General features: G+C 34.7%; 2 protein-coding genes across 4 annotated transcripts in view; both read left to right on the top strand.

The window, feature by feature from the left end:
- LOC126705745 (F-box protein SKIP23-like) overlaps window positions 1-16937 on the top strand; it is a 27615-nt gene continuing 10678 nt past the window's right edge. Inside the window, exons 1-3 of one of the 2 annotated variants that reach the window (XM_050404920.1) lie at window positions 3-1442; window positions 4694-4763; window positions 5679-6011. In XM_050404920.1, the coding sequence (XP_050260877.1) occupies window positions 216-1442; window positions 4694-4726 (1260 nt within the window). In that variant the 5' untranslated portion in view covers window positions 3-215 and the 3' untranslated portion in view covers window positions 4727-4763; window positions 5679-6011. Of the gene's footprint in view, window positions 1443-4693; window positions 4764-5678; window positions 6012-16937 lie in introns of those variants that run through there. The other variant, XM_050404921.1, reaches the window with a different exon arrangement.
- Window positions 14199-16937, top strand: part of LOC126705747 (F-box protein SKIP23-like) — an 11551-nt gene continuing 8812 nt past the window's right edge. Inside the window, exon 1 of one of the 2 annotated variants that reach the window (XR_007648423.1) lies at window positions 14199-15495. Coding sequence is in view for 1 of the 2 variants with exons in the window: in XM_050404922.1 (XP_050260879.1) it covers window positions 14307-15443 (1137 nt within the window). In the remaining variant the exon portion in view is untranslated. The remainder of the gene's footprint in view (window positions 15496-16937) is intronic. The other variant, XM_050404922.1, reaches the window with a different exon arrangement.

Consider the following 16937-nt stretch of genomic DNA (forward strand, 5'->3'; position numbering starts at 1 on the left):
CTTTACCGTGTATCACACAACACTCCAACTTTCCAAGTTTAAGCCAAGTCAAACCCAATCAAAGCAATCCATGTGCTAAACTGTCCCCCTCATAGACCGATAAGAGAAAACATTTTCCCTCAGTTTCCGTCCCATTTTCCCACGCTTTCCCGAGAAACAATAAGAAAACAAAATAAAAGCAAACAAAAATCAAACACCCATCTCATCTCTCATCGATGGCAGATTGGTCCCAACTCCCCAAAGATCTTCTAGACTTAATCGCCAAACACCTCGACAGCCCATTCTACCAACTCAACAAACTCCGTTTACGATCCGTCTGCTCCTCATGGCGGTCCTCCATTTCCGACCACCGTCCACGCCGCAGCCGCTTGCCTTTCCTCCCAAACGACGGATTCATCACCACTCACCAATCCACCTTCGCTTTCCACCTATCCAAACGCACCATATTCCTCATCACCCTCCCCACCGATAACAGCAATTCATGGCTCATCAAAACCGAAGAATACCACCCAAGTCAAATGCAATTGATAAACCCACTTTCGAGTACCCAGATCAAGTCTCTGCCTTTGGATTCCCCAAAGGTGATAAATTTGCTGAATTTCAGAATTTTGGAACTGGGTCATGAATATGTTCTCCATTACATGAATTTTAAGCCTTTTGGTAACTCATCTTTAGGAGACGTGTCGAGTTTGTACATGGAAAAGGTTGTTTACATTCGTTTAGGTTCCGAAAACGAAACTGATGATTTTGCATTGCTTACAATTCATGTGTCTGGGAAATTGGCTATGTTCAAGTCTGGTAATAAAAACTGGTGTATAATTGCTGATATGCCTTTGGTTCATGATGTGCTTTCGCCATACGATGATGTTGCTTTGTTTAGAGGCGAGTTTTATGCTGTTGATAATACTGGGAGGACTGTTCTTGTTGGGTTGTCGTCGAATTTGAGTTTGGTTGCAGGGTCTGTGTTTGGTGGTGATAAGAAGTTTTTGGTTGAGTCTGTTGGTCAATTGTTGTTGGTTGATATGTATTTGAGTGCAGTGTTTGATGACGTGGATGGTGGTGCTGAGGATGTTGATGAGGCTTTTTTAGATGGGATTATGGGGGAGAGGACAGTGAGGTTTAAGGTTTTCGGGTTGGATTGGGAGGGGAAGAAGTGGGTGGAGGTGAAGAGTTTGGGGGATCGGGTGCTGTTTTTGGGAGACAATTGCACATTTTCCGCCCCGGCTTCAGTATTGTCAGGTTGTAGAGGGAATTGCATATTTTTCACAGGTAACTTCAATAGGAACTGCGAAGAAGGTGGTAGCAGTGATGGGGTTTTCAGGAATAGGGAAATAGGTGTATGTGATTTAGATAATGGAAGTATTAAACCTTTGGGGGATTATCCAGAATATTCGAAGCTGTTTTGGCCTCCTCCTGCTTGGGTTGCATCAACAACGTTGGGAGTAAGTATTTTTCTTGGTGTAATGAAATCTTTACTTCTTTAATTTGGTTCACATGATACTCTTTTCATATTCATTTTCATGCTTATTTTGTGAATCCATTAGTCATGCAAAGCTTTAATGGGATTAAGTGTTTAGGATGTGAAGTATTTGTGGGAAAGTGTTAGGAAATAGAAATGAAATGGCTAGTTTTGAGGTAGTCAATCTCCATAATAAGAGAAACAGATTGAGAGAGGAGAATCTAGAAAGAAAGTAAAGGAATGTGCAATATTCAACATTATGGCAGTTTACAAAGGCTACAGGTATTTAAGCATTGGCCAATTGAGGCTAAAGAACGACTAACTGACCAACTGCATAACAACCTCTACCTTCTTAACTTACTATTAGTTGCATAGGTTAAACTATTACTTAACAGCTTATCAACTAACTAGTCACTTATCAAGTAGTTAATCGTGCACTAGTCAAGGTTGCGCATGGATTGCTCATGAGCTTATGCCAGGCTCTTGGCACTACCTCTTTTAAAGCACATTGCCTGCAAGGTCAGGATATTGCTGTTGAGCATTGTGAAGAATTTTTTAAGTTGCATCTTCTTCTTGAGTGCCTTGCCAGTGGATCAAAACTGCACTGACTGCCTGATCCTGTAATTTCTTCCTTCTCCTTTGCAAAATAGCTTTAGGCTTGGAGTGAAATGGTAAGTCCAGCTTATAAGGAACTTCTCCTACTTTTTGGATTACTTTGAAAGGTCTAAAGAACCTAGGAGAGGGCTTGAGATTCCTTCTAGTTGCTAGTGATTTATGCTTATAGGGCACTAACCTAAGGAACACCCAATCATCAACAAAACACTCTCTGTCTGTTCTTTTCTTGTCAACTTGTAATTTGATCCTCTCCTATGCTGCTACAATATTACGATTGAGAATAGCCTCCCTGGTTGTCAAGTGTGCATCCACAAGTTGGCCTCTGTTGAAGCGTGGAAGTTGGTGTTGTACCAAAACTCTGAAAAGGGTAGCCATGTTGACCATTGCTTGGGATGTTTTCCAGCATAGCATCTTAGATAATCCTCCAGTCCCTTGTTAATTATTTCAGTTTGCCCATCTGTTTGTGGATAGGCAGTAGACATTGCAATAACAGCACCCTGCAGCTTGAACAACTCCAATGAAGGTAGAATACTAGAATCCCTTTCACTGACTATGGATCTTGGTAATCCATGCAATTTGAAGTCATTTTGCATGGATAATAGGGCTACCTTAGAAGCAGTGTAGGGTGTGTGAGAGGTAAGAGTGGGCATCTTGGTTAACCTGTCCAACTATCACAAAGTTCACATCAAAGTTGTAGGACATTAGTAGGCCTTCTATGAAGTCCATGGGAACATCCACCCAAGGCCACTCTGGTTGGACAAGGGCTGTGGCATCCCCATGGGTGCTGTGTTCACAATTTTCTACCTTTGACAAGTATCAGATTCCCTCAAATGTTTTTTAATGTCATGCTTTATTCCATTCCAATAGAAATCCCTCTTTTATCTTTGAAGAGTATTTTGAAGCCTTGAATGTCCAGCAATAGGATTGTCATGAATGTGCTGCTGGACTCTTGAATTCAAAGCAGAGTCTTGAACCACAAAAATCCTTCCCTAGTACAATAGTATGTCACCCTTCAAAGAGGACCCTTTCCCTTTGTGACTGTTGTCTCTTGCTTTGAGGGCTGTGATAATGCCCTTGAGACTTTCACCTCTTCTATTAATCAATTTAGTTAGGGAAATGATATAAGGAACAGGGCTGCCATTGCTTCTTGAGTCTCTTCTTCCTTCTTTGAGGTGGGGTTCACAGTAATAGGTCTGTTTGCAGTGATCAATTGTTGGTTCTAATCTATGAAAGTGCTACACAGGTTAAACTTTGTTTTTTATTGTTTCAAGATAATGACTCTCCCCAAATGATTATCTTTTTGAGAATTGTCTTTTTTGTGAGAATTTTAACATGTAACCAGGGTAATTATAGATACTCATCAATGCCTAGTAAAATTAGAATATATATTTTTTTGATAAGTACTTTATCAGAAAAAAGAGGGAAAGACACAGTGTGCATACTAGCCTTACTAAAAGAATACAACTCAAAAGGTAAGGGAATCAACAAAAGACATGGAGGGGATGCCACCTAGAGCCTGCATCCAATCAAACAAAGTCCACAAAATATGCTCCTTGATTACATAGGCTGGAAGTTCAACTCCATTAAAAACCTGTCTACTCCTCTCATACCATAGATTCCACAGACACCCGAAAGAATAGCTTGCCACACCTTGTCACCTCTATGATGCTTAAAGTGACCCTCCTACCATTCCACTAGATTAATCACAGATTTGGGCATCACTCAGGCCAACCCAAACAAAGAGAAAACAAAGGACCATATATCTGTTGCCATAGAGAAATTGAGAGGCAAATGGTCAACAGATTCGAGTAAAATAAGAATATATAACTCGACTTTGTTGTACACATCTAGCTGAACATGGGTATGTTTATTATGCATGAGAGAAAACATTTATAGGTAAATGATTCTTACTTGGGAAAGATCTGCCAGTAAATTTAGTGCAATACCAGAGATACCTTAGGTAATTGAGACATCGAGGATGTTGTCCCTTAATTCTAGTCCCAGGATCAAGTACTGTAACCCCAAGAAAACTTATTTGATGCATGTGTTCCTGACCCTTTTGATTTGAAGATCTGCCATTCAAAGATCTGCAAGGCCTTGTTGACTATTATCTAGTGGATTGGCAACCTCCGAGCACAGGTGTCATGAGTGGCTCTTCTTGAGGCACCTGAGATCCTTAGTCCCTTTTGATGCTGAGAAATAAGCATTGCCATTAGCTAGTTGGCAATACTTCCACTTAGAGCATAGAATAAGGTCTATGACATGTAAGCTGTGACTTATAGTTGAGAAGAATTGTAATGGTTTCAAATGTGGTTGGTGGAGGTTGAAGAAATAAATCATTAGAGAATATTTCTATGCCCAATATTTTTAAACCAGAAGAACTTAAGTTAATTGTTCATTAAGATTTTAGCTACATTTAAATCCAGTGAATTTCCTGTTGGGCTGTACAATTTTGAGTGGCTGCTTATTTAATAAGTTGGTATACAATCATGATTTTATTTACTACATTGCCCTTAAACAGTATATATGTGATTTTTTTTTTTTCTTTTCTTATCTCGTTCAAAAATGTTCCCTTATCATTATAGCATGTGTGAAGTGCTAATCTGGGGACTGCAACAGGTGCAAAATGAATTTGAAGAACTGCGCTTGTAAAGTGAAGATTATTTTCTTGGTTCTGTGGCCCTATGAGGTAAATTTCCAAATAGCTTGATAATTGTTATGATCTGGTGATGAATGCTTCTTAACTCATGACTATTTTGGGTTCAAAAGTTTTATTGTACTTGTTGTTTTGCCTTTGACATGAGGGAGTTTGATTAGTGCATGATTTTTTCCTTAATTGGTTATTAAACTTGTTAGAGTTACTTAAGACTCCCAAGTTATTATAATATTGAGCCAGGAAACTTGGACAAAATTATGTTCCATGTTACTGTCTAGCAAGGACCTTTAAATCGTTGGTGACTTTTGAAATGCTTGATCATTTCAGTGGACCACCATATGCCATCAGCATATATTAAATGGTTGTTCTTGAGGAGTGCATATGTGCATGCTGATACAGAAATAATACAACCCCCCCCCCCCCCCCCCCCCCCATTTAGTAATTGCTGTGGAGACATAACATTTAATGCCCAATTTAGTATATGCTGTGAATACAACTTGAAAATAACAGAGCTACCACCGCACACCCTTAGTGCGATGGTCACTCCACAAGTATAAGTGCTTGTGGGGTGTGGGGGCAAGGGTCGGGGTTCAAGTCTCTAGGAGGGAGCTTCACACACATATATACTTAGATTAGGATAGAGTAGAATTCTATCTTGTAAAAAATAATAATAATAATAATAATAATAACAAAGCTGAATAAAATTGAAAATATTGTCAATTGATCTTCCTAGTCTGCATTGACTGCTGTTTATATCGAATCTGCAACTGCTGCTGCAGAATTATTTTTACTTCTGAAATCTAATTAAACTGACCCTTGCTGTCTGAGCTGAGCTTTTGAATTCCAATGGTCTTAACAAATAAAGAGTTTCAAAGTGTGGTTTGATATGGATGTGTTATTTCAACAAGTAATTTATTCATAAGCAAGTAAATATCTTTGCTTTTGCAGATTGTAGTGAAAGTGCCTGGTGGGTCAAGCAAGAAGAGGAACTTGATCTTCTGAGATGGTTTTGTGGGGGATACAATCACAGATGGAGTAGTATAGTAGGCAAGAGAGTGCTCAAATCTATTGGCTTCTAAAGATATCTTGACCAACAGAGTTCAAATTTGGAAGATACTCGCACCATGTGGTGTGCTTGGCTCACGAATTTCTTTGAATGATGTATAGTTACAGTTAAAATATTATAGCTGCTTTTGCTTTTGATAATGAGCTGTTGCAGTTGGAAGAAGACCAGGAAAACAAAAGAAAGAAATAAGAGAAATTTAATTCATTTAGTGCTCCCATTGTTGTTTCTCCAACCTATTTTTGTTAAATAATGCATTCTTCTGAATTATTTTACCAAAAAGACCTTGTTGACTATTATATCTAGTGGATTGGCAGCTTCCAAGCACAGGTGTCATGAGTAGCTATTCTTGAGACTGCAGAGATCCTCAGTCCTTTATGATTCTGCGAAATAAGCATTGCCATCAGCTAGCTGTGACTTATAGTTGAGAAGAATTGTAGTCGTTTCAAATATTGTTGATGGAGGTTGAAGAAAAAATGGCTGAGGATATTTCGATGCCTATTATTTTTTAACCTGAATAATTGTTGTCAGTGGTACCAGAAGGTGGAATTTAAAACATAAAATCAGAGGTGGACCAACCGTTGATGCATAGAAGTTTTTGTTAGGTCTCAAAAGATTTAAGCTATTTCCCAAAAAGTACCTAGACTATCCTTGCTTGAAAGCATTAACAACTTGAAAATAACAGAGCTGAATAAAATTGAAAATACCGCCAATCTGATTATCCTAGTTTGCATTTACTGTTCTTGATATCCACACTGCAACTGCTGCAGCAGAATTATTTTTACTTTTGAACTCTAATTAAACTGATATACTTTAGCCTCTCTTATGTGTCTCTTGAGGGAGGCTGACCGTTGCTGTCTTAACTGAGCTTTTGAATTCCAATGGTCGTAACAAATACAGAATTTCAAAGTTTGATTTGATTTGGATATGTTATTTGAACAAGTAATTTATTCATAAGCAAGGAAATATCTTTTCCTTTGCAGATTGAAGTGAAAGTGCCTGGTGGCTCAAGCAAGAAGAGGAACTTGATCTAAACATCTTGCTGGGATGGTTTTGTGGGGGACAGAATTGCAGATGGAGTAGTATGGTAGGCAAGAAAGGGTGTGTATATAATGACTCCTAAAGATTGTATCTTGACCAACAGAGTTGAACGATGTAAATGACATACAGATCCTAATTAAAAATTGAGAGACACTCACACCATGTGGCGTGCTTGGCTCATGAATTTCTTTGAATGATGTACAGTTAAAATATTATAGCTGATTTTTTTTTTTTTTTTGATAATGTGCTGTTGCGGTTGAACAGTACCAGGAAAACAGATTCTTGTACATAGTTTTGAGTCTTTACTGTACTTTCTTTGCTACCTCATGTTCTTTTTCCTTGTAATAGTCTTTTTTTTAAATGAAATTTTATCTTACCTATCCAAAAAACAAAAAAGACCAGGACAACAAAAGAAAGAAAGAAGAGAAATTAAATTCATTTACTGCTCCTATTTTTGTTTCTCCATCCCATGTTTCTTTTCTCTTGTCATGCAATAGATATCAGTCATATGACCGGAGTTTCAAGAGTGTTGGGTCCAATAATAGCTTCAAATTCAATACTCGGCACCCAAGATGGGCCTTACATGTCGAGAACTAAAGTGGACCAAATTGGACCATAGTATGCCCAATGGATTGAAGTGAACCACAATGGACCGAAATGAACTGAAGTGGAACAATAATGAATTCAAGAAAAAATAATTGTGATAAAATTGTTAAAAGTAGGTTAACATGTGTAACAAATTTTGTAATAATTTAAGTAACAAAAATTTGATTATAAATTGACTTGAGAGCACAAGATAAATAAGTATCCTCAAGGGTGAATGAGAACCATTTATCCCACTCTTATTGTTTCATTTTATACTTCACTAATTGGAGAATGCAATATGTTTCACCTTTTATTTTAGTTAGTTAGTTAATTACAATGGGAAGGGGGAATTTGAACCTTGATGTCATGGATACATAAGAAAGTGCCAATAAATTGAGTTACAAGGCACTTGGCGATTTTTCTTTTTTAAATTAAAAAAAAATTTGTTGATTTTATTTATATAAATAATAATAATAATAATATGTGACAAGTTGTAATTAGAAAAATATAACCTATAAAGTGAAACACAAACAATTGGGATGATATAGAACAATATTTTATTGCCCCTTGTTATGACGAGAAATTTGATTAAAACACATTGTGGTAGGTGAAAGATGGAAATTATTCATGATTATTGCACATTCATTGGACCTTTGCAAAACTATTAAAACCATGCCATAGTAGGTAGGACTTCTGAGTCATAGTTAGTTTAATTGGTGTAGTTTTTTGTCTAAAAATCAACTACTGTCTTAGCTTGATAATAACAATTATAATGAAGTAGACATTATAGGTTTGAATTCTATTTTGTATCTATTAAAAAAAAAAGTAATTATTTTATCAGATGCTTGAAATGCTAATTTGTACACCAATAAGGTCTTCATAATAAAGGACGAAAAGCTGAAAAAGAAAAATAAAAGACACAGCGAAGTAGTGCCACTCTGGTGTTGAACAAAAGGCCTCAATAATATTAAGACAACCTTTTTTCTTTTTTTTTCATTACAATATTTGATATTAAGACAACCTTTTTTTTTTTTCATTACAATATTTGTTTCTATTATTCAGGAAATGTTTCTCGTACTGGTTTTCTTATCCAAGTTGCCTGAACATGAAAGGCACAGGGGCTCCTCCAACCTTCAAGGAACCAATTATGATTAGACATAATTTGGAAAATATGGATCAAGAACTAAAAATAAAAATATATCAATCAGTAATTTTCATACAAGAATAAAGGTCGGAAGAGACATTTTGAAACATAATCAATTACCCGTTGATGGTATGAAAACCATATTATAGGAGACACTCTTGATATTCTATCATGAATAATGATCCTTTTTTTTTTTTTTTGGGGGCCATTAGTATCATTGACACAAAGATGATTAAACCCAAATATCTCTTTGATAACTGGATAGCTCTTCACAAAAATGAACATTTTCAATAAAGAGACATACTCCATCACAATTGTTATATCCTCACAAAATCGCTTTTCTTATATTGAAAATTGACTTGGAGCCATTTAGATATTGAGTTTATATAGGCATAAAGATATAAATGCTTCCTACAAGGCATTTATTTTTAAATATTATGAAATATTATATTCTTCATAATTATTAGTGTACGATTTGCACGGAGATTCTGGCATTTTACCCTTGATTTTAAAAAAAAATTGGCAATATGCCCCTGTTTTCAAACTATATAGGGGCGTGCCCCTGTTTCGATACTCGATTACCCTAAAATCGAGTTCAATTAAATACTCGATTCATAGAAAATCGAGTTATGCTCGATCAAACTTTAAAAAAAATAATAATAATAAAAAAATAAAATAAAATTTGCATGGAACTCGAGTTTCAGGAAATTGAGTTCAATGAAAAATTTTTACAGGTATGATCACCCCATATTCAGGGAGCCCTATAGTGGCGTTTTTAATCTTTATAGTGACGTTTTAAATCCATATAGCGGCGTTTTCCTGCAAAAATTTTTATAAGTGTCATCGCCTCTGTTCAGAGAGCCCTATAGTGACGTTTTTAGGCCCTATAGTGATGTTTTAAATCCCTATAGCGGCGTTTTTATGCAAAAATTTTTTATAACTCCCCATACATGGTTCAAGGAGCCCTTTAATAATGTTTGAAAGCCCTATAGCAGCGTTTTGGAACTTGACTTCCATAAAATCGAGTTCCATGCATTTTTTTTTTTTTTTTTTAAGTTTGATCGGGCATAACTCGATTTTCTACAAATCGAGTATTTCATTGAAACTCGATTTTAAGATAATCGAGTATCGAAACAGGGGCATATCCCTATATAGTTTCGAAATAGGGGCATATTGCTAAATTTTTTAAAAATTAAGGGCAAAAGGCTAGAATCTCCCGATGTGCACAACTCTTCTAGATATTATCATTCTTCCCATCTCTTGTGAACCCTCTTTTTTTTTTTTGGTAAGCAAACCCAACCAATCATGCAACAACTAATAAACATCCATATTTTCATTAATTCTTGAAATTTTTCAAAGATATTACTAAGAAAATTTGCTAAATTTAGCTAGGAGCCTAGGACACAACTATTACTATTACATTTTGCAAATGCTCACAAATGTTTTCTTTTTTGAGCATACGTAGAAGACAAGTAATCTTAATTTCTTTTCAAATAAGACGTTTCTAATGTTCTACAAAGATATTGCTAAAATCATTGGGTAAATTTAGCCATGACTCACAGTTATGAATAAATTTTGGAGATGCTCACAAATGTGTTCTTTCTTTTTAAGCAAATGTGGAAGACAAATAATCTTGATTTTCTTTTTAGATAATGCCTTATGTGGGGTTTATCTCATGGATACATTCCTTAAGACATTGCTTGGAAGCATTGATAAGTTTTTAATATTTATGGATACATTCATAAGTTAGTTGTAACCAAACCATTTGAAGCACAAGTTCCGTTGGTCATCGAGGAACTCTTGATCAATGATTTAATACTCTTTGGAAACACCTAACATTATTAGTTGCCAACCTTCTTTTCTGATGCATGTATTGTTAGTGCTTTTTTGTGAACTTCCTCAACTCAACTAATCCAAATTTCCATATTGCTAAACTACATAGAAATGTAACTGAATTATGGGTGAGGATAGGAAAGTATCTCTCCTTGCTGAATATAATCATTTCAATTTTTAGCATGGTAGGTCTAGTGGTTTATTGTATGCTTTTAAAAACTGGATTGGACTAGCTAGTTCAAATGATAACTGGACCCTAAACTGGTTCAATAAAAACCATTGGTTCAACTAGTAAAAACTGGGAATAGAACCCTTTTCCGGTTCTTAATCCTCAAATTTCATTAAAAGTCACATGCAACTTACATGAGTATAAAATGCTAAAGACATCTATATAAGAAATGGTTAGCGTTAAATGACTAATAAATAACAATTTATGTGGAGAGAGAGAGGAAACATTCATTAAGCTCTTCAATAAGGGTGGAAAAACTGAAATTCAATAAATGAGCTCTTTAGTGTGTTTGCAAGAGTTTCCATATCAAATTTAATATTTCACCTATTTATGAACACAAGTATTTTCAATTAGTTGTGCTGATTCCATATTTTTCTATCAAAAAGTTATATATCTTTTATTCTATAGCTAAAGACGATTAACCCTTACTATCTGAAGAATTTCAAGAGTAAGTGTTAATGGAAGGCTACAAACAATTTGTTGTTAAGGCTTTTATGATCGTATTAATGGCATTCTTAGCTTTTGTCGGAAGCACACAAGGACAACCAATTTGTTGCTTTCGTGATGCTTGTTGCTGCCAAACTTGTACACAGTTTCCGCCCCCCCACCCTTATTGAAATTTGCAAAAATATATAAAATGTATGAGTGAAGTATGAATAACATATGAAATATATGAGTATAGTATTTTAACTTTTGGTTGATTTGCTTCATTTTTTGTATGTTGCTGCTCTCTCTCTCTCTCTCTCTCTCTCTCTCTCTCTCTCTCTCTCTCTCTCTCTCTCTCTCTCTCTCTCTCTCTCTATATATATATATATATATATGAGTTAGGTTCAAGTTACACCTGGTGTACTCTAAGCAATATTACACCACTTAATAACTTATTATTAAATTCATATTTTAAGAATCCCACCGTTAATTACATGCTCTATATGTGTTTAACATGCATGCCAATTTTTATACTAATCGGATGTTATTTACCTTGTGATCCATAAACTCATCTTTTATGAATTATTTTAAACTAAAAAAACTTGAATTTAAATAATTGATTGATAACATGATCATTAATCTTTGATCATCGTGAAATTTTCAAGCATGAAGAGTATATGAATATAATGTAATCCTACGGTAGATTTGTCAAAATTCACATCTAATAATAAGTTATTAAGTTGTGTAATATCGCTTAGAGTTACATCAGGTGTAACTTAAACTCAACTCTCTCTCTCTCTCTCTCTCTCTATATATATATATATATATATTTATATTTATATCGTGGATATTTTTATTTGCATCTCTATTTTTCTTATGTGGGCATCTCACTGTGATAATAGTGTAATGTTAATGGATGGATTTAGCCATAGTCTTTTCCTAGTGAGGTAGTGGAGGCCATCCTCTAGGATGGCTCTGTTTAAGGCTTTATTTTTTTTTCGTTCTCTTGTTTAAATGGAATTTTGTTACTAAAAAAGAAAGAAGAAGAAGATCATTGTGAATTTGTGGTTACAAAAATTTTGTCCCAACCCTAGAAAGCGTGAGATCTCCAAGCTCAGCCCCATGAGCTGCCTTTAAACTCCATGTGCTCAAATGAGTCTTTTCTTGTTCGAGTTGGTTGTTTACTATTTTATATTAACAGGTCTACATCCTTAGAAGCTAAGGAACACAATTTTAATAATTTTTCTTAATATGTCTTTTTCTTTATTAAAAAAGTTAATATCTTTAAAAAAGTTGAATTAAATTTTCTAAGGTGGAGAAAGAAGATGGGGCGGTGTGAGTGCAATGGGACTAGGGGTAAAGCATGTTGTACACATTAGGAAGTAAGAACACCCCAGAAAGCTTTGCAAACTCGAACCCCATGTGCAACCTTCACTTTCTCACAGCTCGAGGCTCTTCTTTTCACATATACTACAATTATATACGACAAATATGTACTCAGATTTTCATTTTTTTTTTTTTTTTTAATGTTCATTGCATCTTTTGTTAAGCCTTTTTTTTCTTCGTTTTCTCTTTAGACTTTTGTTATGGCTGAAAAGCATGTGATATTATGTAAAGTGGTATATATATTTGTGCAAAATCTAGAATATTCATTTTTAGCTTATGATGGTATGAATACCACAAATTTTATTACATGAGAATTATGAATTGATGTATCAAATTTTATTATATATATTTATTATAATTTATATATAGGTTTGTGGTGTGTCATCAATCATATTCATTACCAATAATTTTAGCATATTTCTTAGAGTAATACTATTAGGGATATAATACAATACTTTTCATAATTATTTATGTGATTTATTATAATTGGAGTAACATCATTTTTCTTGTATCGCCTCATAAAGAAGATCATACAGTACTCCTAGTCCATGAGCAACGCATGAGTTCAATATTATTATGCAGTGGCAGAGGCAGGATTTTAGTTTAGGGGGGAAAGGTTAAAAAAATAATAATAAAGAACCTAAATTATTAATTTATATTAATAATAAAATTATAAACAAAAATAATTGTCATACAAAATCTATTAAATTTTAAACAATTGTAAAATAAATAAACAATTGTAAAACATTCCTGACAATCAATCATCAAAGGAAGAGATTAATCTATATATACATAAAGTTTAGACAATTAATTTGATTCCTCAAAATAAATTGAGAAAATAAATTTTAACTTATCTTTCTATATTCTTCTAGTTATTTAAAATTTGGATTTATGATAAAACTTAAATTTTGAACTATGAAAATGCAAGAAATGAAGGAGAAATAAATAATGGACGTTTTACAACTTTAGTGTCATACATGATATTTTATTATTATTTTGTGTAAAATTTTAATTCCACTTGCTTAGCCTGAAATGAAAGGAAATAAATTTGGATAAGTAAAGAAAAAAAAATTGAATATTGGTCAAAAGTGTAAACAGGTTTGGTGGCATTTATTTCGTGTAGGCTCATTGTTTAAAGTGGGATGAGTTGTTTGAGTAACACCACAAAATTTCACAATATTTTTACAATAAATTGAGATGTTAGTACATTATTGGTCAAAATAAAATAAAATATATTTATTCTGAAATCTATTCCAACTAAAAATAAGACTATTGTGAAATTTTATTGTGTCTCTATACTTTCTCAATTAGAAATATGCATTTTATTTATTTATCATTTCATGTCAGGGTACGATTTGAGAGAAGATGTTTCTTTTCTATTTTAACTTTAGGAGTACAACTCAACTTTATCAATATATGAAGGACTTTTTTGGGAGGAGTCAAGAGGGCAACTGCGCCCCACCACCCCCCACCCCCCCCCTGTTATTATGCACTGATCTCTATAGGATTTGAACACATGATAACTTTCGGACACATATCCACATCATATTTATCTAGTCTAGTGCATTGGACCAAGTTGTATACTTGAATAGCAAGACTTGATGACATCCACAATAATACTTTTATTTAAGCCAATCACAAAAAAATATATCTCCAATATCTTCCTTTTTTTCTTTTTTTCTTTAAAAAAAAAAAATTAGAATAACTGTGAAAAAGTTGTGTGAGTGGACTGATTGGTTTCCTTTACTTAATAATACTAACTTATAAGACCACCCTTCTCACCTAACAAAAGCGAGTTAAGTGACCAATTTCAACACTTTGTATTTCATAGCTTTGTTTGAGAACCTTCACCGAGCTTTGTTTACTTCCATGGCGGATTGGTCTCAGCTCCCCCGAGATCTCTTACACCTAATAGCCAAACGCCTCAAGACCCGCATCGATCTCCTCCGCCTCCGCTCCATTTGCTCTTCATGGCGCTCCTCTATTGCTCTTACACCCAAACAACACCGTCACACCCCAATTCCCACCACAGACGACTCCAAATTCATCCTCAGTCTCGACCTATCCGTACACACCGTTTATCTTATCGAATCACAACAAGAAGGGTCTCCTCCAAAACGCTGGTTGGTCAAGGTTTTCGAAGACCAACATGGTCGAATGCACTTGCTTGACCCACTTTCAAGCTCCAAGGTTGTCGGATTCGACAACTTGTTATTGGATTTGAGAGAGTTTAAAGTGTTTGAGTTGTGTCAAGAACACGTTCTTCATCGTACCGCAATGTATGGAGTCCATGAACCTTGGAGGAGTCGTCCAGTTGTCGAGGTTGACAAGGTTGCTTTCATGTGTGTGGGCCCAGAAAACAATGATTTTGCATTGGTGACCCCACATCGAGATGGTGGAGGTGGAGGATTGGCTTTCTTCAATTCGAGAATCCAGCAATGGATCACTATTGGGTCCCACCCTGCCACGTCATCATGCATAGCAGTGACTCACTTTGAGGGCAAGTTCTATGCTGTTGATACCAAAGGAAGAACAATTAGTATTGACCAATTTTTAGATTCAAAAGTGGTCACTAATTTGGGGTCTGATGCGTACATGAAGTACTTAGTTGAAGCAGGTGGTGAATTGTTGGTGGTTGAAGCATATCTTCCTTTTCCTAATGCTGAGGGACTCATTGGCAGTGAGAGCCATAGGGGTTTGTGTATTGATTATTTTGAGGTCTCTAAGTTGAACAAAGAAGGGGATAAATGGGTTAAGGTCAACAGCTTGGGGGATTGGGTGTTGTTTTTGGGAATTTATTCTTCGTTTTCTGTGTTAGCTTCTGAGCTTCCAGGCTGCAAGGGGAATTGCATAGTTGTGACTCAGCCAAGGTGGAAAGAATTTAATCTGGATGGTCATGATACGTATGTAGTTGAATTGGAAAGTGGTAGATCTGGACCTTTGGAGAATTACCCAGATTTTTCCAAGTTGTTGTTTCCTGGTGATATGGGTACTTCTTCCACTTGAATTTAAAGTTGGAAGTAAGTGTTTGTTCTTTGTATTATTATATGCATGTAAGGTAACTTTTCGCTATTTTCCTTGGGTTTATGGCTTGGCATTTTCATCGCAAGCATTCGGCATCAGCTCATACAATTTTTTTTTTTTTTTTTTTTTGTTTATTTTATCTCTCTTTATGTATAATATAAAAAATAAATTTGTATATGCACAGTAATAATGTATATTTGCAAAGTAGTTGGTTTTAGTAGCTAGAATGCCATTTTACATGAACTAATGTGGGTGTTTTTTGGTATTAGCTCGGCAAATTATTAGGCTTATGCTATTTTAGATGGACAAGTGTTTGTTTTTTTTATTATTTTTTTTGCTGTGTGCTGTTGTATATGTTGTTGTTATTTCAATTACTTCTCCCCCTCTAAAATTACATAATCAAAAGCAAAAGCAGCTTTAATAATCTATTGTAAAGATACTTTAGATAAATCATCCAAAGAAATTTGTGAGCCTATGGCTAAAAGAAAAAAAATGCAACACCCTACTCATTGCAATATTTTCTTGAAATCAGCTGGTTCAAATCCTCGAAAAGGCCCACATATGGGAACTGAATCAGGCTTGCATACCCACAAGCAAAGTGGCTTCCACAGAAACTTTAAGACCTGAAGAGGTTTTAGGGTTTTAGAGAAGCGTTCCTCCTTCTATGGCAATTATGATAATAATAAAATGAATTAGACTTTTGGTGGCCAATTATAGTACGCAAAGAGAATTCCAATTATAAAAAAATGAAGCAGTTAGAACCTAGAAGTTAGAACCATAGTTAAAATGTTAAACAACAAAAAATTATCAAAAAAAATGTTTTTTTTTTCATCTATATAATAGTCACAACAATTAAGAAGAGAAATTAGAATCCTAGATATTTTCATTAGAAACACCTTGAAGTGTTTGTTGAACTACAAAATTCTTGTCAACAACAATTGTATTTTCAATTTCTTATCTCTTTTGAGTGGACCCGATGCATAGCTTTAGAACCCAATTACTTGAAACAAAACTCTATCTTTCTCTTTAGAGAAAAAAAAAAAAAAAAAAAAAATTCTAGAACTTAGTCAAATAGAGTATATAGGAAGAAGCCCATTCCTGAATAATGTAGCTAATTAGCCTATTACGTTAAGGCCTGAGGATCCTTTATGCGTACCAAACAAAGACTAGGAGTACTATAAAAGAATCGGAGATTCCTAATCTTTCTTCTATCTTTCGTTCCAACTCCCAACCTTACCTTTTAACCTTTATTATTCATAATGATTGTTCTTTATTATGAAGCTAAGATATCAATTAATTTATGGTGTAAGCGAGATCTAAACTCCAGATCTCTTGATATAAAACAATATTTTATTGCCCCTTGTTATGATGAGAAATTTGATTAAAACACATCGTGGTTGGTGAAAGATGGAAATTATACACAATTATTGAATGTCCATTGGACCTTTGCAAAACTATTAAATACCAAGCCATTGT

Source organism: Quercus robur, chromosome 11 (assembly GCF_932294415.1).
Source record: "Quercus robur chromosome 11, dhQueRobu3.1, whole genome shotgun sequence".
Classification (NCBI taxonomy): Eukaryota; Viridiplantae; Streptophyta; class Magnoliopsida; order Fagales; family Fagaceae; genus Quercus; species Quercus robur.